Source organism: Nyctibius grandis, chromosome 1, assembly GCF_013368605.1.
Source record: "Nyctibius grandis isolate bNycGra1 chromosome 1, bNycGra1.pri, whole genome shotgun sequence".
Lineage (NCBI taxonomy): Eukaryota > Metazoa > Chordata > Aves > Nyctibiiformes > Nyctibiidae > Nyctibius > Nyctibius grandis.
Genome location: NC_090658.1, coordinates 70,646,425 through 70,670,172, shown reverse-complemented (window position 1 = coordinate 70,670,172; position 23,748 = coordinate 70,646,425). Strand labels below are relative to the sequence as shown.

General features: G+C 41.8%; 1 protein-coding gene across 8 annotated transcripts in view; it reads left to right on the top strand.

Annotated features, from left to right (window-relative positions):
* NCOA7 (nuclear receptor coactivator 7) overlaps positions 1-23,748 on the top strand; it is a 99,697-nt gene that overhangs the window by 50,403 nt on the left and 25,546 nt on the right. For 6 of the 8 annotated variants that reach the window (XM_068406876.1, XM_068406891.1, XM_068406919.1 and 3 more), the window contains 3 exons: positions 20,248-20,327; positions 21,177-21,284; positions 22,684-22,785. In XM_068406876.1, the coding sequence (XP_068262977.1) occupies positions 20,248-20,327; positions 21,177-21,284; positions 22,684-22,785 (290 nt within the window). Of the gene's footprint in view, positions 1-482; positions 508-20,247; positions 20,328-20,869; positions 20,930-21,176; positions 21,285-22,683; positions 22,786-23,748 lie in introns of those variants that run through there. The other 2 variants (XM_068406914.1, XM_068406906.1) reach the window with 2 other exon arrangements.

Below are 23,748 nucleotides of genomic sequence, written 5' to 3'. Positions count from 1 at the left end.
GAGAGAAACCCCTTTGTTATTTAAACTCCTGCTTTCTGTTGTTCCTAAGTAAAGACTTTTACCCAACTGAAGCATCAAAATTGTGGAAGTGAAAGTTTGAAGAGACATGGAAAATAGTTGATTGTGAAACAAGTGCAATAGCTCCATGTTCCCTATGCAGCTCTCAAAATGAAGTCATTTCAGTGGAATCGTTATTTGCCATAGTGTTAGTCTGCATGTGTTACACTGCCTTCATCCACTGCAGCTATAGTGGCAGTGGTTACCTGCTTAGCCGTTTGTTACTGCTGCTCTCCTGAAAGCTGCTGACTTCGCTAACATCCCGAGCAGTTTCCAAGAGCTCTGCCTACACCCGTAGCAGCCTGTATGAACTGGACCTGTTTAAATAGTTAGCCTTCACCTGCATGTGGCAGAGGACAGAACCATCCATCTCACTGAGCTGAGTTCTGCCAGAAGGTGTGCATTCAGCAGTTCGCTGCTGGAAAATGCGTTAGCTGCGGTGGTGGGAAGGTACTGCCAAATCTGTAAAAACTTTATTTTTTAATTGTTGATATGCTTTCATATGAAACTAGCTGAGAGGGTTTATCCATGTATATACATCTGTCTTCGTTATTTAACATTATGGATGCATATACCTCAGCTATTCTTTTTTTCTTCTACATAATTTTTTCCCCTCTGAGTTGTCCCTTTATTGATGTTTCTGAGGTGCTCTGACTAAAATAGTATCTCTCTCTCTTAGTTATGGTTAACCATCTTTCTGAGTGTGTCTGCACAAGGGCTTGGGGGGTTTTGTTTGGTGGTTGTTTTTTTCCGAATACCCAAATATAAATTAATGTTTAGAACTTGAAGAAAATCTGATACAGGAATTACTAACACTTTTTCTAAATGCTTTCTGCACTTTGCCAAAATGCTTTGTTTTCCTAGTCAAAAGAAAAATGCATTAGATGTAGCAACATTGTTGCAGATTCTCATCTATGTGTTGATATGGTGATCCATACATACTTTATTTTGTGGCTTGATGGAGGTCTTGTCATAAGCTGCTTTGAGCCTAGAAGGGTTGTGTCTGTCAGTCTAGCAGAATGAAGACCCCTGTCCTCTGAATAATCTCCCTTTCATATTTTACAGGACCATAAATCCTCCTTTATTTATCATTCTAAGAGAAACGGGGAAGGAACATCACATCTCACTATAACTTGTTCCTTGCACACCACGCCCCTTCATTAGAAGCTTGTGAATGTGTTTCCCTTTATGAATTCGTCAACGCTGACAGTGACATCCTTACTCTTTCACTTTGAATATCATTCCTTTTAATAGATTTATGCAAGGGCTGGTAGTCTGTCAGAAGGATTTTCTTGACTCAGTAAATCCATCTTCTCCGGTGGAAAGACTGTCACACAGTTTCTGAAGGCTGCAGAGAACGGGAGGTGGTGGTGGTCCCTGCCACGCTTTGTAGAAAAGAGAGTGATTAAAAGACGTCTTATTCTTCAAAGAAGATGGCAGCGCAGCAATGGAGCGAGGAGCTCCTCGCCCAGTGTCCGCCCAGTGCCATTAATGCCTGCAGCCAGGGGGTGGCATTGCCGCGCTGAGCAGAAGGGGTTGCGGCTCCTGCACCCTGTAGAAAGGGATCCTCCAGCACCCCTCTCCCCAGCCAAGGCTGTTCCGTACAGCATGCCTGCTAGCACTGTGGTGGCACTGTTACAAATAACCTAATGAGATGAGGTATTGATTGTTTCTCTCGAGGCACTGCTAAATGGCTGAACAGATCCCACTGCCAATAGGTTTCTCATGTGTAACCTTGTATTTTCCTTTTCTCTTAGCACTTGTGGTGTTCTTCGATGGCTCTGTAATTCTGGAATATATTTGTACAATTCAATCTCCAAATCTGTAAGACAAGGGCAGATATAGCCCTTGTTTTCTTGTCTTAAAACAAAAGAGGCTCCTTTCTCCTTATTTTTGCCTCATCTCTTGGCTTATGTGGCAATCAGCTGCTTGACTTTGTCTTCTTACCCTTTCTGCTGTTGTTGATGCAGTAATCTTCTTTTAGACTCCCTAGGATGTGTCTGTCTGGCACAGTGCAATGGTTGCATAGGCACCCTGACTGCTATACCCAGTGCCCAGGATGCTCTCCCCTTCTTGGGATAACCTAGTTGACCTACTTCTGCAGCTTGACTGCTTAGTTCAGAGACACTTTCTGTGGGAAGCCTGTTTTTGTTGGAAGGTGTTGGCTTGCTAAGCTGCAATTTTTTTCCCCTCTTTCTTTCTCAGTGCTTTGTTTTTTTTTTCCCCACATGTCACGGGCTCTAAAACACTTACACAAACAAGAGGCAAGTTGCAGGAACCCAGCACTGGAATTGTGATAGCCTGGAAGCACCAGTTTATTGGCTCTAGGGCAGGATGCACATCTCTGGGACAGGCTTGTTAGGTGGACTCCTGTGAGACTAGGAAACCAGGATTCCTGTCAGCAGTTGTTAAGCTGTATGAAGATGATTGTTTGTGTTTTGCCACTGAAGACACTGAAACAGGAAAAAAGGGGATCTTCTGAAAGCAGGCAGTGTAACAGTGGTGCAAATTAGGGTCGAGCACAATCCTCTCAATTTTAAAGTCCATGTATTTATTCCAGCATGATATAATGAGTCTTTCTACCAGCTGTGCAGAGTATTCCCAGATTGCACTGATTTTGCTTGAAATCATAAACGGTCAGTGTACACGAGGAATTGGTCTGTGTTTAAAAATGCATCATAAAGAAAAGTTTAGTTTAGGTGACTTGTCCTACATCACAGAGTTAGTTTTATCAGCAAAATAAAATCCCGTTAACTAGATTCTCATTCTGCTCTCTAATCATAAAGCCATCCTTTCTCATTCACTGTACAGTGCTCAATTTCTGCAGCAAGCGAGTGGGAGGTGAGACTAACAAAACTTCCTCTTACTGTAGCTCTGATTGGTGTCCAAAACATGCAGGATTCCTAAACACTGTGACAAGAGTCCTGAGAGGGAAAAATGGTATGTGCCCATTTAATGAGAAAGTATATTGTGTGTTGAACAGGAGTTGCCAGAGTATCTCCCCAGAGTCCAGAGGCAGCAGACTGATGCCTTTTTGACTTGTCCTCCCTGCTGTCACTCGGGCAGGGGGCAGCATGGCATGCGTGCAGTTACCAGGCCTCTGAGTGTTCTGGGTAGCTGGCCAAGAACAAATGTTAGTAAATATAAGAGAGAGAGCATAGCAATTTTCATCACCCATAATGTGGTAAGATTTGCCCTGACTGGCACAGAATCAGCAGAGGCAGTTCCCATGATATCAGCAGGAATTACTCTATTTCAAAGTTGAAAGTTGCTTGTAATGCAGTGAAAATTTATGGAGAATTCAAATCTAATAAAAAGGTGGGGCTCTTACTGAATCCCCTTTGCATAATAGTTTCTAATAGTTAGGTCATTTGCTAAATAGGCTTAATCTGAAGTGGAATTTTCCATATATATTGAGTTGAAAATTGAAACTTCCTTCTGCTAATGAGTCCTGGTTTTGTCTTTTCTACTACCTGGTACAGTTATTTGACAGTAGGCTACAGTTGAGGACTTAATTAAGATGCTTGTCATAAAAAGGTAGAGTACATTTAAAAAAATAAGAAAATACATATAAGGTCTTGCTGGTAATTAGCTACTGTAATCAGGCCTGATCTCGGGGCTTGATTTCGTCAGCCCTATTTGTATAGTGAATTATGTTATATTCTAAGTAATCCAAGTGATTTACAAACTGAACTACTCAATGTTGTGTTAAGGTGCTACATACAACAGTAAGAGGAACAGGGTCTGAATTTTCCCAAGTTCTTGAGACTTTGCTTTAGCCTTTGTGTGTCTGGTTGGCTTCAGATAGCAAAAATTAGAGTAGATGTAAGGAGGGGTGAAAAGGGAAATAATTTGTTTCTTCCAAAATCAAGATGTCAAATAAAATTAAAGCAGCATAGGAAGAAGTTTATTTGGTTGTAATTGCCTGCGTAGAATAACAAGGGATTTGGAATAACTTACATATGAGTGTAAACTGGCTGTAGTTGGCAGTGGCTGGTTGGGAAGCTTCAGACAGTTGGTATATTAGCATCAGTTGCTGAAACTGTGTGGAAAGAATGAGGTGGATGAATGACTGAAAGGTAGCTGGTTTCAGATCACTTGTTTTGGAATAAGAACAAATGATCTCAAATCCCAGGGGATCGGTGTTAAGGCCACCAGGTTATATTCAAGCTGGGTTGTTAATTGGTGTTTACTAGAAACTGTCGCACGCAGAAGGGATGCCTTGTCCTCAGTCAGGAGAATTTGATCTGAGCAGTAAGTACCAGAAATAATGCTGTTAGCACTTAACATCTGAAAATTTGGATGGAAACATCTTAATGCTGCTTGAGCTCCCAATGTGTGGAATCCTCTTGTATTCTTATCTTGATGGATAAGCTTCTGTTTGTTGTAAAACTAAGTAAGAGACACCAATAAATGAAAATTGGTGGCTTATTGTAATCCTTAGGTATTGCCTATCAACGCATGACAAGTTGCTTCAAACCTATAGTTGAGAGAAGACTGAGCTGTTTTTAAGTCTGCTGTTAGATGGAAGTGAAGCTATATGATATATAAAACCAAATTGTAAACTTGGCCATTGATAGTCAGTAAACTAATGTACGTTTCAAGTGGGAAGCGAGGGAATTGAAATAGGAAAGTAAAGGATAGAGCATGAAAACTATGTCCAGTAACATAAAAATAAAGAGATTTCTTAACTGTGTTAAGAACAAAAGAGAAACTAACAATAATTTTAGCTCACTATGGGATGCTAGCAGTTGAATTTTCAGTAATTTTCTGGTGTGCATCTGGGCAGCAGGGAGACAAAAAGGACGTAGAATGAGGATTGATGTATTTGTATCCTCTGGTGTGATTCTCTCCACTCAGACAGTTAGAAATGAAGATAAACATTAGCTTAATAGATGTAATCTTTTTTCAGTTGGCAGAGCTGCTTTTCACGTAGGAGTCCTACGAGTTTATTGATGAATATTCTTGATCACTGATGTGGCTCTTCTTCAGTAAGCCTTTAAAAAGGGTTGATACAAGAGTTTTATATTCCTTCCTTTAATTTTCAAATAGTCCACCAAGGCCAATTGCATTTGTAAGAATTATGTTGCTGATGTTACGTACTAGTATTTTGTGAGGCCCTTGAGTTTATATTCTAGAACATCATGAGTTTTAAATTTGGATGGTATCTCCTTCCAGAAGGATGACTGAACAAGCGTGTTTAGCTCTGAAGGGATCAGTTGCTTGCTTTGTGTGATTTAACACTTTCATGGGTGAGGAAACAAAGTAGCCATCACATTTATACAAAGTTACAAGAATTGTAAGCAGCGTGAGGTACCAATGCCGAGTTGCATGAATTGGTTGGTAATTTGAGCACAGGCAAATTACATGTTTTAAAGGTAGGTTGTGGAACACAGGTTTTCAGGATGAGGGGCCTGTTAACTCTGAAAAATTACTTGGGATATTTGATGTGCATACTTACTTGAGCGTAAGCTTGCAGAACATTACTTTTGAGGAAAAAAAAAAATAGTACAGGTACTTGGAAGTTTTATGCAAGAGAGTAATGGGAATTATGGTGTGACTGCTGCTGAACCACTACGTCCCAGCCTGGTGCCTGTGATTCTGGGGTGAAGAAGTGCTAGAGGGGCCATAGGTATGGCCATGCTGTTTCAGACCAGGGCCCACTTAGTGCAGCATTTGTTCTCCCACAAAGGCCACACCTGGATACCTAGGGAAGATTAAGAACACAGTGAATTTTGTAAAATTATCCACACTAATGTTCTCCCATCTTCTGACGATTTTTGACTGTTGGGGATCTTCTGAGCTGCTTGTAGTTTGTGCATTTAGGGATTGTTCTTCCATATGCTTGCCTTGTCTCTCCCTGGGCCTGTGCAGGTTTCTATGATACCTTTTGGTAAAGAGTGCATAGGTTTGCTACTATTCCCGTGAAGAGCAGTCTTGCTCCTGCTGTCTTTGTTTGGTGGCCACTGGTTCTTTCCCTGCTCACTGTCTCCAAGTCTCCTATGTTTTTGTTTTTGTTTTGTTTTGTGTAATCTCTCTATAAAATATCCCTCTTCCATCATTTCCTTTCCAGGCTGAAGAACTTTGGCATTCCTTATGTGTAAGCTGCTTCATGGCTTTGCTTGTACTTGTTACTCTTCTCTGAACCTCCAGGATCCAGGATGCTGGGACAGGGCATGTATTTGCTCTTAATTCAGATTCTCTGACTTGATTTACTGTGAGCTCTGTTCAGAACAGCTCATGGAGAAAGCAAATGTTTGGGGACAAGAGGGAGTTGAGAGACTCCTTCAGTTATAACTGTTCTTGAGGGGGGAAAAAAACCCAGAGCCTTATTCTAAATTGCTTCTGTAAGTAATTGAAATACCATAGCAAAGAGTTTTGGCAGGCTGAGGAGGCTAGGAGATGGAGAGAAACAAGTGGAGATTAGAAATCAGGGATATCTTTTTAACAGTGAATTAAAAAGGGTTACAGTGGAGTTTCTGTCACTGGGGAAAATATACCAGGATTTGATATTTTCTAAAAGTTACATTCTACTATAGCAGTTACTCAAAGTAAGATTTAAGATAGTGATGACCTGTTCTGCAAAGGTCAGACCAGGGAATGACACAGCTGGTGTTTGATCAGCTAAAACTGATCTCGCTGCTGAAAGAACCAGATGCATTTCCAAGAGCTGTCTGTCTTACCAGGGCCTGAATTTTCAGGAAGAGTGAGCACTTACATTCCTAATTATATTTAAATGCAGATGCACTTAACATGTCTGAAAAGTGGCCCCCGGAGGAAGGGAGGAAAGCTGTGGAGCAGTTAGTCACATAGCACACAGGGAGGCTGTGGCAGGTGTGTGTGTGCAGGAGGGGAAAGGGAAGCATGTCGGGAGAAGTAATGAAGAGAGTTGTCATATTGCTGCCGGGGATAATGAAGGGAAGTATGTTTGCGTGGTTAGCGAGTCCTTGGCTTCCAGGATCTACTGGCTCATCATGTTTGGGGTAGTCTGAATCTCCCCGGTGGTGCCAGCTGCCTGTTGGGCCTTGCGCTTGCTGAGCGCGGGTGCCCTGTGAAGTTACTCGGAGTGTCTGCAGGGGATGTGCAGCCCGTTGGAGGTGATTTTGGTAATGTATCTTGTCCTGGGGGAAGGGGCTGGACTCTTTTTACAGGTTTTTCTCTTCAACATTATCCTGGGAGGTCTGTCAACCAGGCAGACTATATCATTTGCCTCTTCCCCTACCTGGGTCTCCAGGACCCCTGCCCTGAGTGCCTGCGGAGCAGTCCTCTGCAGCGCCCAGGGATATCAGCGCTGTCATCTCTCTCCCCTGCGCAGTGACACCCTGTAGCTCTCTGGGGATCTCTGCCTGCAGGGAAGAAGAGGCAGAATATTCTCTTCATAATTTCAGACATGAGGTTTAAATTCGTAAGATTTTTATCTCTTTAAAGCAGGAATATTCATAAGCCAAGTAGGTAAGGAGCACATGACAGACTGCATTTGAAATAGTATTGCAAATTTTTTAGCCTCCGGGCAGAGGCGTGAGGGAGTCATTCTCAGAAAAACTCTTTCACATACAGTGAATAATGGGGGAAAATGCTATCCAAGGGAGCACTTACCAGACACTTTATTACTGTCTTTATCAAACTGAAAATGTAGAGTTTTTTCCCCCTGATTTTAAAGAAAATCAGGGAAAGTAATTTGTTCTATTTTTCTAATGTAATTCATGTTGCTGTTTTTTGGAGCACAGACTTCTTCTCTTTCAAGTCCGTGGTCACTGTTGCAATGGGGTAAGACACATAAGACCCCACTGGCTGATAAATCTGGCAAAGCACAACATTCATTTTGTCCTGCAGCTCCACCTGACTTTATCAGTCCACCCAAGAGGGCCTTTCTTCCTACCCAAATACACAAGGAGAGCAGGATATTTTAGAGGTAAACTGTCAAACAGGGATATTGGGGTAGATTGAATGGTCTTCAACTAGAAACTGGAAGAAGTGACAATAGATGGTATGAACTTGAGTCTGTGCATTTCTTATTTATATGAGTCAAGCCGAACGCTGGATGGGGAGGAGGTTTCTGGTTGCTGAGTGTGTGAATTGTCTTATGTAAGTTGGTATTTTTGTGGAAGGCTAACTTAATATTGTGTATGTGTGTAATAATAATCATGCTAGTGGGGAACTAGACCGTACTGTTGCCAAACAGCCTGGAGGATATAATAATGCAGTTTTGGGGTTCTTGTTGTGTACATACCTAGTGTACCCAGCAAGTTGGTAGTAGCCAATGCTGAAGTTTCTATTGCTGCATCTTTGCTTTGGCTGTTATTCACACTTCTTAGGTTGAAGATAGCATGTGTACCTGCACACTGTGTAATTACTTCCCTGATAGCTGTAGACCTCATGGATGGTAGCTGTTTAATCTGTCCTTAGGTAGTAAACATCTATTGCTTGCAGGCTGTCTTTTGTGTGGCTGATAAATGTGGTTCATAAACTTTTGCTCTGAAGGAGGATAAAGCACTTAGATGAAGATGTGGTATTTGGCCGATGACTGCGGTTAATCTAAGGTAGCGTTGATGTAAAGTAGGACTTTGGTCTGTCTTGTGGATAGCTCAGGCGAACAGCGTGCTCCCAAGTCCATTTTACATAGGCTGTTGGAGGGTGGTGAAATAGCAGTGGGGAGAGACGGTTGTTAGTGGTAAATAAAAAGTAGGTCAGGAAGAGTCCCCAGTTTTAATGACACCAAGAAGTAGTTATCCAGAGCGCGTGGGAGCAAGCTCCTGTCACGGAAATGATGATCACTTCCTGTTGTTACAGGCACGTCAGTATTGCACTGTGACTATCCAGGGCCAGAATAAATATATGGTTACAAGTACTTCCACAGTAAGTATAGTTAGATCATGTATGCAAAATGCAGGAGAGCGCTTGCAAATGTTTTCCCATCTGAAATTTTCTGTGGATTTCCTTTTGAATGTCACACTTAGAGCTTTGTGAAACAAGATCTCCTTTTGTTTCACCACTGCTTTGTCTATACGCAGGAGTGTGCAGAAGGACACTAGGCTGTGGAATGGAAGGCTAAAATTATCACGTGTCTTTGTATCCGGACAGCATCACTGGGAACTAAAGACAATCTTCAGAAAATGAATTGCGATAACATATGTCAGACATAGGACTGATAATGAAGAGAGAAAACAATTAATTGTCCTTTTCTAAAGGAAAGAATAGAGTTAGGACCTGGCTCTACTACCCAACTGCTTCAGCTGTGATAGGGCTGGTTTTTTCATACACTACCCTTCCTCGTTCCCATCTCCTCATTCTCCCCCTGCCTTGCCCCCTCCCTTCCCTCTCTCATTCTCAGTGCTGACACCAAGTTTGGTTAAATGCCATCTTGCCCTGGGAGAATTAGGCAGATTGGGATGGGGTGAGAGTCAATAGATTAGTGTAGGATGAGCAGAAACTAAAGCTAGGAAACTATTTGCTGTTTTAAAGCATAATCCAAAAAATTAAGCTCCCCAGACGTGAGGAATGGAAAACTTGTTTTTAGTGTGATAATATGGATAGATGCAAATTGTAGACTGTTACATTTTGAAATAGTGTTGCTCAGGCTAAAACCTCACACATGAATGTGATTCATGGTGAGGAGGAGCAGCTTGTGTCTTAGATCTTGTTCTATGCTATAGTAACAGTCATAGAATTCCTTAGATATAGTAATTGTATAATTCCTTATAGAGACTAAACAGGTCAAGCTCCATTTTAAAACTAACGAGGGCTTCCTTCCCTTTTACATCTGTTACTCCTTCTTACTGCTCTCTTGTCAACCATTCTATTTGTTGCTACAACTTACTGATTTTATGCCTTCTCAATCTTTCTGGTCATCCCTCACAATCTTTAAGTGTAATAAACAAGTTTCATATGTGTAAAATGGTTTTCTTTTTAAACTTTCTTCCTTAAAGTGTCTACGGCTAGACTGAGACTGTGTCCATATGTCTGGTGACTGTAGTTTTCTTAGGCAATAGTTTCAAAGTACAGCTGAGTGCTATGAAGAGCTTGATATTGACAATGTGAATTAACACCTCACTGCTGCTGCTGAACAGGGAGGTCTTGTGCTTCCTCCCCCTGCTCTGAACTATATTTTTTTCGCTCTCTGTGAACTGGCACTGACATTCATCTGATCACAAGGTAAGATGAGTCAATTCACTAGACCAACAAAGAAAAAAATTGAGACAATTGATTATTTTAATCAGTTGTCTCTCTGTGGCATCAGATGAGAGCCAGAGCCCAAGGCAGAAAGAGATGTGAGAAGAGAACAGCTCCCCCTCCTCTTAGGAGCCATTAATTTGGCTTACGAAACCATACCCCTGTGTCTGCCCTGAAGAAGAATTGGGGGTCACTGTCACTGCTAAGTAATGTGAGATTGAAGGAATACAGAGCACAAAGGTCATACATTTCTCTGTGGTCTAACTTTAAAAATATTTTTAAACTTCAGTCCTGGATATCTTTGTATAATTGTACTGCATTACACAAACACTTTTCTTCTGCCCTAAGTAAGCTACGTTTTAGAAGTAAGCTACGTTTTAAAAGTAAAAGTAAGCTACCAAGCTGATCATCTAGGCCACTGCACCTTCACTGAAGTCAGTTCAGTAGGTGTGTGGGTTTTGTTCCTGTTGCACCTCCTAAACCCAAATCAAATTCATCTTGACGTGCGATTCTTTCATTTTCCTTCAGGTATTTGCATATGGGGGAGTTTGGTTCATCCTGGAAATGCTTTCCTCTGCGTAAGCAGTATTGACTTACTTTTGAGTTCAGTGTTGTATAGTTGCTTTTACAGTTATTTAACATGCTATAAATACAATCTAATTTTAAGAGCTGTTAACATTTTTTTTTTCCTTTTCTCCAAAGTATTCTCCTTTTGTATAAGGAAAATTACTTTACCCGGTTTTGTTTTTTTAATTCCTGTACCACTTTTCTTTCTACTTCTCATTTGTATAGCTGCATTGAGCAAATACAAATTTGGGAACGATATATGTCCTACAAATTTAAAAATACTAACCTGATTTATAACATGAAGTAAGAGTACATACGCAATTAAGTTCTTTGCCCAGCTGCCAATGTACAGTCTTGGACAAGTCAGAGGTCTATAGGTGTACAGCTTGTGTTGAACTTCAGGCATTTGAGCAGTCCCTTTTGGTTTTGACACTACTCTTTACCTGCATTTGGTGTTTTGACACTTTCTAGTATTACAGTATGGCAGTGTGAACTGTCAGTTCCAATAAAGTAAGGAATGAAACTTCAAAATGCCCTAGTGTAAAATCTTCAGGGGGATGCAGTTACTTCAGAGCCCTAAATTGCTCTTGGAAAAGCTTCACCCAGGCACTTATGCAAATCTTAACCAAAATGAAGAGGGATTGGTATCTCAATGTCAGTTACATTTCCTCCAAGAGCAAAGCCACATATGGTTTAATAATACAGTTAACAACTGTTAGCTTTTTGCTCAGTCTTAATATGTATTTCACCCTTGTGTAAGGTTGTGTCATTTGTGTCTGCAAGAACTTTACTTACAGAAGCATTCCAGTTTCATCATGGGGACTTTTTTTAAAAGTCTAAAGAGGTTGTAGATGCCTCATCCCTGGAAATATTCAAGGTCAGGCTGGACAGGACTCTGAGCAACCTGATCTAGTTGAAGATGTCCCTGCTTATTGCAGGGGTTTGGACTAGATGACCGTTAAAGGTCCCTTCCAACCCAAACTATTCTATGATTCTAGGAAAAATTGTATGAACCATTCCCCAAATTGTGACTAGCAGAAATGAGATTGGTTTATCTCACCTGTTTTTCTTTTGCATCTTGAAACACAAACTACTCTCTCCTTTGGAGAGACGCTCAGGGTAGTTACGTTTCTGTACGTTACATTCCCTAGGGATGTACAAAATTATTTCTTGAAATCTAAACAACTGTTTCAAAACAGTCTCAGTGTGTATTATGGTTCTGCCTCAAATGCAAAAGGGAATGTGATCTTTGTTTTGGTCAAGAGATAGCTGAAGATGATGTTTGCTCATGCACTCAGTCTATCTCAGAGAGGCTTAGGACACACAACATTTGTACCATGTAGGACATTTTCCCCAGCACAAAAGAAAAGCATGTGTAACCAGTTTACTTAAGGGTAAAGAAAGATACAGTCGTTGCAGGTGGGAGCTATTCTCCTGTCCAGCTGATAAATATCTTAACTTGTTCCTAATGTGTATTTAGCAGCAAAGCCTGGTCCTTGTCAGACCTGAAAAAGCATGTTTGTGGTTCCAAAGACTTCTCTCATCTCCCTGGGAGTCACTCATCTCCCTTTTCCCAGGATAAGTTTCACAGGAGCTGGAGGCAGAGGTTGTCCTGACCATCAGCATCCTGTTTTAGGAGAGGAATGGTTGTGCACTCTCTGTCAACAAGGCATGTTCACCTAGAATGGCTTTCTCTACAGGTTTGCTGTGCTTTGGTGAACATCACCATGACCTATTTCTTAAGTACTGGTCTCTACCCAGAGAAGCATGTCTGTTTTCTGTCTGATATGAGGTTATCAGTTGATCTGAATCCTTCCTGTGTCTTCAGACAGCACCTAGAGCGAGTGCCAGGAACCCTCCGCCTCTGCCTTTGCTGGACATCCTCTACACGTCCTCCCTGCTCACAGCACTGCGCATCCTCTCCTTTAAGCTTCCCTTCTGACTGTAGCATTCAATATAAAGTCTTCTAGTCACTCCTCTTCAGTGCTTCTTTCTGGGTGCTCAGCGACACGCCACTTCAGTGATACTCCAGTTTCGGTACATTTCCAACTGCTGACGTATTGTTTCCCAGCTGAGATTTAGAGCTAAAGCATTCGGCTGTTGTCTGCATCTCACTTTTTCTTTACAATAGTGAGTCAATTTTTCCTCTTGACAGTTGGAGTGCATGAACTACCTCCCTCTGAAATTGAGTGGTGGGGTTTTTTTGTTGTTTTTTTTTTTTTTGCCTTTTCCTAAACCTCAGTGACCTTTTAAACTAGGTCTTTACTTCTCTCACTTTTCAAGCAGATCTCACAAAGGAAACTTTGAATGCAGCAGCGCATGTATTGCCATCTTAAACAGGAGAGCTGCTTAGCTGCCTGGAGCTTGGCACTTGGTGAACGCTCATCCCCTGTGCGCTCTCCCTGCAGGGCTTGTGTCTCCTGCTCTGTGTCCACCTTGTTCAAGTGCCAGCAAAAAAATGGCAGTGACACTACCTTGGACAATATCTCCTTGCAAGGCGCCTGGTGGGAGGAACCCTGCTGCAGGGAGGCCGTTCGCCCTCGCTCAGCTGGAGGGCTTTCTGGGTGTGCAGGCGCCTCTGTACATCCCATTGCCGAAAAATACCCCGTTGCCCAAGTGCGGGTGCTGTCTGTCCTCCAGCCCTGCACATGGCTGCAGGGGAAGGATGGCAACGGGTCCTCTCTTGCTTTGACTGTGGTGGGAAAGGGTCACTTCACGTTTTAGTGCAGCACATTCAGGTGGTAATGAACTGTTAAACATGTAACATGTAGCATCACTTTCTGCCTCTGCAAAGGAGTTAAAGCCGCCTTTTGAGGAGGAAGGAGTAAATAAAGAGGGAATTTAAGTTACTTGAGAATATTTGCAGTTTTTCATGTAGAAGCTGCAGTATATGAATATTGCATGAATATCAATAGCCAAATTCTTATTTAAATGTGCCTTAAAATACCTTCTCAGTTTATAGCAGAAAGAGTTACTACTGGTTTTTTATAATTTCTTTGAACTGCTTTTCATTTTTGTTGGGGCCCTGTATTTTCTGATGATCTCTTTATTCCTTTGAAAGGCCTGCTTGGAAAATAACTAATGGAGAATCACAATCAATTTTCATTGAGAACAGAGAAAAGTTGTTCAAGGTGTAGATATTTCAGAATCATGTGCTTGGACTTGTATTGATCAGGGGATTGCTATTCTTCTATGGCAGGAGAAGTTTCACTAATGAAGGAGCGCAAATGTGGTCGTGATGGGTGATAGCTGCCTTCTTGTTTCAGGTGGCTTCAGCAGTAGAGAAGGTGGAAGCCAAATAATATGATTCAGTAGAGGAAAAATATGCAGAAGTAGAGGTGAGGGCTTGGCAGGAGGGTGTGGGAAAAATGGAAAGCAGAATGGAAAAACAGACACCTAGGATGGTGGGATATTGTGGGGGGTTTTTGTTTGGGGGTTTGTTTGTTTGTTTGTTTGTTTTCTTCCTTCTCTTTTAACATCAGCAGTCCACTACCCAAATCTGAACAGAGAATGTTTCTGTCTAACTTGCTGCCTTTTCCTCGGGGAGATAGGTCTGATCAGATGCCTAAAAAGCTTTTTATGGATGTACACCCCAGCTGCTGTAGCTGCAGCTGGCTAAAGGAGGGAATGGGGCTGGGATAATGTCTCTTCCTAGAAGGCTGCTGCGGCCTCTGGGAAGTGCTGGGATGTCAGAGTGTGTGGAGGGTGTCCCAAAACAGGGATCCGGCCCCTGTGGTGTTGGGGTTCACCCGTGCTTGACAGGAGCTGAAAGAAAGACTTTTTATTTAAAAGTAATAATTTTAATATGAATGCTGTTCAGTTCACTTTGAGAGCCATGAGAAGAGCCAGCAAGGTGCTTGTGGAGACACGATTAAATCATCCTATGCACAACTCTACTCATAACAGCATTGCTGAAAGTTGTTAAAATGTTAGTCTGGAAAGTAGAAATGGAAAAAAATGTTCAAATAAACTGACTTGTCTTTCTCCTCCCTCCTCTACCAGTCCAAGCAGGACTTTCATATTCTTGAGGTCTCTGTGTCTGTCTAGAGTGACTTAAGTGATACTTCATCTCTGTTAAGATAGTTGGTATCAGGCCTCGTTCACTGATAAGGAAACTATCCCAGGAAGCCTTGTTTGCTTAATTTCTTATCAGTTCTCTGATTAGGTTACTCCAAGTGATAACTGTTCTCCCCTGAATTTATTGCCTTTCAGATTCTTGTAAGCTACCTTCAGGTTTTCACTCCTTGGTCCTGGTGCTTGGCTAGACTGTAGTAATATAGTTCTATTTCATCTAACAAATCTGTCATAGAGCCACAGGACTAGAATGTCCTAAAACAGCAGTGACATAGTCAGCGATGTGGAAAAATACGACTAATATCTTACAGTTTTAAGGAAACCCTCATTATGTCATTGCACAAATTAATGTTTTTTTAACATCTTAAAATCTGCATTTGGTTTTCCTTCCTCCATCTCAAAAAGGATATAGGAGGAGAAGAAAAACTAATGAGAAGGACAACTTGTGTGATCAGAGAAACAGGAAAGAGTCTGAAGTATGCTAGTATTAGTCAACCTGGAAAAGTGAAATATCTAAGAGAAGATGTTGAAAATCTGTGACATCGTGAATGGTATGCAGAAGGTGAATAAGGAATCTTTATTTGTTCACCCTTCAAATAACATTAGTTAGGATGCTCAGTGAAATTAATCAAGTACAAAATACAAGAAAGGAAGCACTACTTTATGTAGCACGTCATGGTAGTATGGGGGGTTCATTGGCATAGGACCGGTGTGGAGGTCTTGAAGGGACTGAGCAGTTTAGTGGATGCTGCTCCTCTACCCTGGGAAATCCATGATTTTTAGAAGCCAAGGAGGCTACTCAGGGGAAAGATTTCTCTGTTTACATGCTGCCTAAGTGTTTGGTAAGGCAGAGGTTAATGAGTAAAATGGACTTTTGGTCCAAGTATGCCATTGCCTCTATTCTCTCAGGCTACTGAGATTGTTTACCTGGTGTGGGAAGTGGTCAGTCCTTTGGCCCCTTGTTTACTTCAGCATTCCTGCTAGTGTTACCACGCATCAGCCTAACTGGTGGCTCGGGAACTGTTGAGCAGGTTCAGCTGTCGCTGCCAGCACTGCGAAACCTCGCAGATTTCGGCCAGCAGCAGGTTAGTCCGTAATGTTGATGTAGAGGGTATTGTCTTGCAGTGGCACGTCGTATGCCAGTGTGAGCAGCCCAGGATTCTGTTGATGCTTCTTGACCTATTCAATCTACGTACACAGCTATTTACGTAGTTGCAGAGGTGTAATTCTCCTATCATGTGTCAAGGTCTTTTGGATGATGAACTGATTGACCTCTTTGTCATACTCCTTCAATAGTTGCTTTCCAAATTATTCCTAGGTAACTCTTTTTTGTGAGGTTTCCCATAGCATTGCAGAATGAAGTATGAACAATCTGCTAGGAAACTGAGTTAGGTATAAATATATCAATAAGGGCAGAAAAATTTCCCTTCCAGACCTATCTGTTTTCAGTAGGCCTATACTTTCTTGCCTGTTCTCACTTGGCATTCTTCTTCTCATTACTCATTAATTTTACTATTTTTACATAATTCTTATTTTACATGTTTCCTGAAATCACAGAGAGGTTCAGTCCACCCACTCCACCCTTTTCCTAAAAATGCAGTGTGATCAAATCTGCATTAACACCTAGTCAGTTCTCATGGTTGTACAATCCCATCTGCGGTGTATGTGCAGCGCAGGAAAACTTGGAAGGTAGAACCATGAGTCATTTCACCACTAAGCACATGTCCAAGTTCAAGAAGTAGCCAGTGGCTTTTATTTTAAAGCCTGTAGAGAGGTGCAGCTCTTCCATCTAGTTCTGTCTGAAAGAAATGTGGTTATCGAGGTCTCCATCATGCCTGTGTGTGCTCTGGGTCCCTTTGGTACTACAGCTAGCTGCCTTCAGATCACATCAGAAAACATTTGACTTCCTGAAGGAGAAATGAGAGAGGATAAGGGAAGTGAAGAAATAGTATATTGTAGTGTTTTGCTTGCTTTGCCAGGCTTTCCACCCTCTCCACTGTAACCATTCACGCAGAGCGTAATTTGTGACCTTGGCCTCGCTACATGCGCAGTAAGTGGGGTTAGCAGAACCTGTGAGATTTAATGGAATCATTGGAATTTTTTCCTCTGAAGGTCTGAATTTTTTAATTTACTATTTTAAAGCTTTATATGCGCAATTAAAAATACACACTAGTTAAGACTTTCCACTAGTCAGTGATACGATGTGGTTTATAATTGCCAAAGCCTGCCAAGTAATTATGCTGTGTGTAACAACAGTGTGCAGAACCCCTTGTTGGTGGGATTTTTTTTTTTTTGAAAAAAGGGAAGAAAAAAGTATCCAAGCAAGAAGTGTCAGATTTTGGTTTCAGAAGACAGCTTCACAGACTGTGACTGCTTCTTTTGGCCTATAGCTAAACAGGCTATACAACATATATTGTTGCATGTAGATGTGAAAGAAAAGCAAGCCGTCTAATTGTTGGACTTATTTGGGATTTATTAACTTTTATTGGCAAATGAAGGACTGTATTATGTTTAATATAAACTCAGCTTTTCTTTTACTTGTCTCTACAGTTTGGGGTTTTCAACTATGTGTGAGTATGCAGCTCATTCTTCTGTATTGCACCATGGTTATGTTGGAGACCCTACTAAACAAAAACAGTCCTGTCGGCCAAGAACTAGAGTCTTATGTCTCCTTATTATATGTCTCCTTGCAACACAGTACTTCAGGTTATAACTTTTCACTGGATAGTATTTTATCATCTCCAAACTTATGCAGGCAATACAATTAGGAGGACCTGAAAAATACAGTGTATTTTACAAGGGGGAGAGAGAGGTGTGAGAGAGAGGAACGTCCCCTCCCAGGTAGGAAGCTGTAGAGGAGAAAGTTATCTGTATTGCTAGAGTATTTTGTGATGTTGTGCCACGGTGGCATAGTGGTTGCTGTCATGATCAGCTCTCAGTCACCATCCCTTTGCTTCCAAGAGGCAAAGCTTTGGAACAAAATGTTTAGCTAATACCAAACATCATAAGCTCTGCAGAGAAACTGCTTTTATTGCATATTGTTATTCCTCCCATCCACACACAGACTTAAGCTTTTTCACATTCAGCAGGTACAAAATCTGTTCCGCTCTCTCTACATCTCTCTGGGCTGCTTTATTTTTATTCTCCCCCTCCCCCCTTACTGATGCACACCTGGTTAGTATGAAATAATTGTTCTTAGCTATTTTCCTACTTTGTGTGCTGTTTCAGAGCTAAGCAAGAGTTAATGTATCTGAAAACTTGTCTACTTTTTCCAGCCAGACCAAATGATTTACTGGAAGATGAAGTCTGCTTATAAAGCTTTCTTGTCTCTCTCCAGTGGTAGGTTGCAGGCAGCTTAGGTAGTTTGCCTGCATGGGTGTGATACATAGTTCTAGTTATCCTGGAGTAACTGAAGTGATATCTCCTGAGTAGCACAAAATAGTGTGAACTCACTCATTGTTAGTTGGGGCAGTTTCTTCAGGCAGGATCAGGTCCATATCGTAGTTGTACGTAAATAATGCATTAAGGAAACATCCACTATTTGCCACTTCTTTGTCTGTCATATTGGCATTGTGTTTCTGATGGTTTAGTACTGTGCTCTGCTAATGTTGTCATTACCTGTTTTTCCATTCTTCACCATAGACCGCAAGACCTTCACCAAAGGCAGCAAGAATGCTAATTTTGAAAGTTTTACTGTGGGTCTCCAGTCTGAGATGAAATGTTTGAGATCATTGAGTGATGCTCTGTTCCAAAATGCTATCAGGGAAAAGCCAGCATCGTCCTGATCTCCTCTTTCTACCTCTGTCCTTCATGCCATGTGTACCATCCACATGTACTTAAATTGTGTGTGTTTAGTCCCTGCATGGTTTCTGCCTCTATTACGTTGTGGGAAAAACGTCTTTGCTCTCTGTAATATGGCTAACCATGGCGCTTCTCATGACTGCATCCCTGGCAGGTAGTGGGTAGGGTACCCCTGCAGTAATGCCTGGGTGCATGTTCAGCTGCATGCATCACGCTGGGCTCTTGTGAGTCTCTGTTGACTGAAGGAGACAGTCTCTGACCACGTAGCCTATGGATGGTGCTGAGGCAGCCCCCAGCATTAATCTCGCTGTGGAAATGGGCTGGCAGAAGGGTCAGGTGCAGCATGCTCTGAGCCCCTCCTTTCTTCTCGTGTACATTACAGTGGGGCAGGCGAGTCCTCACGCTTCTTGTTGCTATCTGCCTCTTGCTTTCTGGAAATAGCAAAGGTTGCAGGAAAGCCTGAATGTGAGCCAGAAGCCTGCACTGCCGTTCCCTGTCCTTTCCTCCCAGACCTCCTTCCGGAGCTGCTGGCTTGGACCACGGGAACGATTCCCCCCGGAGGGCAGCATCTCCCCACTCCTGGCCCTGGCTGCTGGCTTTGCCAGGCCCAGCCCTGCCTTGCCTTCTTGCCTCTCCTCATCTCAGCCAGGCTGCAGCACCCTGCCGAAGGCAGCAGGACCCTTCCGAGGGGCCAGGGACGAGCAGGGTGGGCGAGTGGGGCAGCCATGCATGGCCTCTCTGCACCCCGGCCCCGTTCCTGGAGCTGGGGCTGTGTGCCACCCTCACACCCCCCAGGTATGCGGGTCTGGGCTCGGGGTGCAGAGGGTGAGCCCTCAGGGCTGGTGTCGCTTTCAGGGAGCTGGGGTTGGCTGGGCAGCAGGCATCTTCCCTGATCCTTGGCTTTGCCTACTCTCTGCTGTGGTAAGAATTGGAAATAGCTGCCAAGCTCACGCTTCTGAGAGTTCATGTGTGTCTTTCGGGTCTCGCAAGGGTTTCTGCAGGTGCAGTGAGTTTAGCGTACTGTAGCTGATGGAAAATGTGTTCTGAACAAGCTTTATGCTTTCTGATACTTAACTGTATTCTGTATGCATGCACGTTTTGCAGGACTCTCAGCATACTTTTACCTTCAGAGTTTAAAGTAATATTTAAATATGATGTACTGGTGGTGAAGTGGTGATTAACTGGTATTTGTTGCGGTCGTACTGACGCAGTATCAGTGTGTACATTCATCTGCTGGTTTCTGCCTCAGCCTTGATAACAGCTCATCACACAAAGTACTTGTATCCAACAGCTGAGTTGTGTAGGAATTGCGGAGAAAAACATGGGAGCAGTTCCGTATTGATACGGTATCATGTATACATTACTCTTGCAGAGTTCCTGAATGATTACTAAACCTACTGTACTTGATGAAGTATTGCCTGCCTTACAATGCAATTCTAAGGCCTAATAGACATTTCTGATGTGCCCTCTCGTTCCTGTTCACAGCTGCAATCTGCACATCCTGTAGATCTCTTTCAAAACATGTTGACAGGCAAACATCTTGAAAGTCAACTACTTGAATATTTTTTTTCTCTTTAGATGACAATCAAAACAAAACCAATGAAAAGAAAGAGAAAAAAATGGTTTCTCAGAAACCCCATGGTACCATAGAATATACTGTAAGTATCAGTGTGTGCTTTGTTCATGTCTGCTTTTTGAAAGTGGGGTTGTGGAGGTCACGAGAGAGCCAGTGACACAAAACCGAAAGCACTAAGTGAATACTGGCTGCAGTTTGTACCTATCTCAATAGGGTTTGCTGCAAATATTGTGTGAGAAGAGCTAGGCCCATGTCCTGAACCACTGTTCAGCTTGGGTCCTCTGCCTCTTCTCACAGCTGCTAGTCCCATTTTTACTTCAGCACCATGCTCTGAAGTAGAGTAATCAGGTTTGTTATTCCAAAAAATACTTCCCTTCCACAGTGTTGCTTAGGTCATCAAGGGATTGGCCTGTGCTTGGTCCTGAGATGATGTGAGACCTCTTCAAGCTGGAGCAGGGTGGCAGTGTGCTGCTGTGGCGGCTCAGAGGACTGGCTCTGCCCAGAAAGTCTCTGTGTGAGCCAGCCGGGTCCCCGAACCCCAGCCTCTGTCACACAGAACGACTGTGGAAGACGAGTGTCCCAGCTGGGAACAGCACAAATTCCTGACGTGCTGCGACTGCTGAAGGTGTAATGAACTTTCCAGTGCGTGAACTTTGCCCACTTGCCAGACCAGTTCTAAATAAGGTGGTGCTGCTTTAAGGTTTTGTGAGAAAATGAGAGGGACGTCTGTAACACCTCTCCATTTTATCTACTGTATATTATGAGAGAATATTTTTTTTCTTGATACTGGCTTATCATGTAAGCTATTAAACAGAGCGCGTGTTGAGATCATTAAATCTATTCCCTACAAACAGTCTGTTAGATGGTTTTAGATCAGCTGGTGTGCTGAATGTGTTCACTATGGTATCTTAAGCTTCAACTCTTTCTTCAGGCTGGAAATCAGGACACCATAAACAGCATAGCATTAAAGTTTAACATCACCCCAAACAAGCTTGTGGAGCTCAATAAGCTTTTCACGCAGACGATTGTGCCAGGCCAGGTAAATCTTTTATGTTTTTTTATACCTGAAACCTGATTATTTGCTATGTATTTAAAAGCTCTTTACTACTTTCACATATCTTTTAGGTACTTGGATACAAGGATAATGGATAGTAATTTAAATCCCTCAAAGGGGAATTTACTATATGATTACCTGGAGTTAGTGGAGGGAGCTTTGTAATTGCCATATCTGACTTTTGTTATTTATTTGCTGTCACTAAAGCTTAAAGATGACTCTGAAGCTCAAGAGGGTAACATAGCTGTTGCAAGAGAGTCGAATTCTTGGAAAGTCTAGATAAATGCTATATATAATACATTAAAGAATTAGAGAGTTAGGTACAGTAATTGAAATGGCTCTTTGCTATTATGTTGGGGATGAATCAGTCTCCTGTAAGTTGAGAAATAAATGGAGATAGACTGGATTTGGGAGGCTCAAGTAATGGAAATGCTAATGCGCAGGCTAACACCTAGTTCATCAAGAGCAGATATCTACTGCTACATGGACCTGAAGAGATTGAAGTGTCCTGATTTGCAGATGGGGAAACTGAGGCACAAAGACATGGTGTGACTTGCCTAAGAATACCCAGCAGACAAAAGCTGGGATAAAGAAAATGTTTTTATTTTTCTGAACACTTTTAGTTTAAAACTAAACTGTGAACATTTTTTTTAACTTTAGAAGTATCTTTCTTAGCTCTGACAATTGCAACAAATGACTCTTGTGTTTTCATTTGAGGTGGAGGTCCAAAGCTGTACAGCAATTTTAGTATGCTGGATGAAAAATTTGGGATGTTCACTGTGACGGAATGTGAAAATTCAAACAAAGAATTATATTTTTATATACACTTGTGGTAGTATAAGAGGTTTTTTTCTTTTAAATGTAGTAGATGATGCTAAAATGCTGGTTCATGTAAAGAATTTTCTCTTAAATTTGGAGATGCAAGTATGTTTTTGGAAACAGACAACCTATAGTGAAGTGTTATAAATTTCTAGCACTGAAAATCCCCCATCTTCAGCAGTTGCCTTCTCTTTGGACCAGAGTTTGCTGTTACAAGTTAATGACTGTTAATAGTCATTTTACAGTTTCTTGTTTTGTAGCTGTGATAACTACAAGACAGCCTGTGATTGTAACTTTGGGGGGGAAAAAAGGAGGTTCTCATTCTGTGGAAAGTGTTTTATTTTCTTGCCTGTGCTGCAAAACAAAATGTGGAGCTAGATCCTGTAATTAATTAGACCTGTATGTGCCCTGCATCACCACCTATGAAGGAGGACTCTAGAAAAAGTAGTTGTTAAGGGGTGCGTTGCAATCATGAGTGATCAATATTGGGTTGTCTTTCTAGTAGAACGTGAATAACGTTTTGAAGCTTGTATCTTATTGTTTTGACATATGTGTTTGTATTTAGATTCTCTTTGTACCAGAAACAAGCGCTGCAAGGCTGTCTTCTTTCAGTCCTGGTGCTCCCGTTTCTCCTTCATCATCAGATGCCGAATACGATAAACTTCCTGTAAGTCAAACATTGGTTCAGTGATCTTAAACTCACAAAATAATTTCTTATTCTGAAGCTGAGACTCAAGGCTGTGTAAATAGCAGTTTTTTGAGGTTACAGTTCAGGCCTAGCGTGTAGTGTATTGTATAACACTAATTTTAATTTGCTGTACTACAAAATTTACCATCTTTTTAAAATATTCCAAATTAAGGGAATTTTCTCTGAGCGGAGAAACCCAGCACAAGTTTAGTTCGTCCCAGAGTCTACCAAACCAATTGAAAATGGTGTAGTGTATAGTTTTTAAAGAATAGAAAGTTAAATATGAAGAACTATTTAGTGTTTCACCCTGGAGACTTCTATGCTGCTCTGCAATCCAGAGCCTTGATCCTGCATTGGGATCCTTGAGCACGAGGGCTGTTAGTTTAGTATGAGCAGTCAGTTTCTAGTTAAGCATATTATGGTGGTATCCTTATACAGACTTGTCTTATATAGACAAGACTGATGGATTTAATTTTTGTGAAAGGCCTTGGCGTAGCTGATCTTTCATTTTTTCCCTAGAAGGATGATTGGCCATGATGATTTTAACTAGTAGTTTTAGGGAGTTTAGCTGTCCACCTGCTGATGTTAAAGATATTAGACATTTCAAATCCATAACTAATGAAAATGAAAGTGGAGCGAAGCCTGGAGTGAATAACCTTAGTCTTATGTCTCTGTGCCCCCTGCATGGGAAATCACACCAGTGCACTGTGTGCAGAGGTCTTCAGTGTAGATGAGGTGGCAGGACTTGGACCTCTCTTAATCAGAGTACCTCACTGAAACTTGATGAGCTGACTTGCCTTGGCATTTTTTAATTTCTTGCCTGTTATTTGCATGGAGGTTTTTTGTAAAGTTACAAGATTTTTCTTCCATACAGGATACTGCAGGAAGTGTGCTTACATAATGCACACTTACATACATGACCAGCACTTTTCTTCCTTAAGC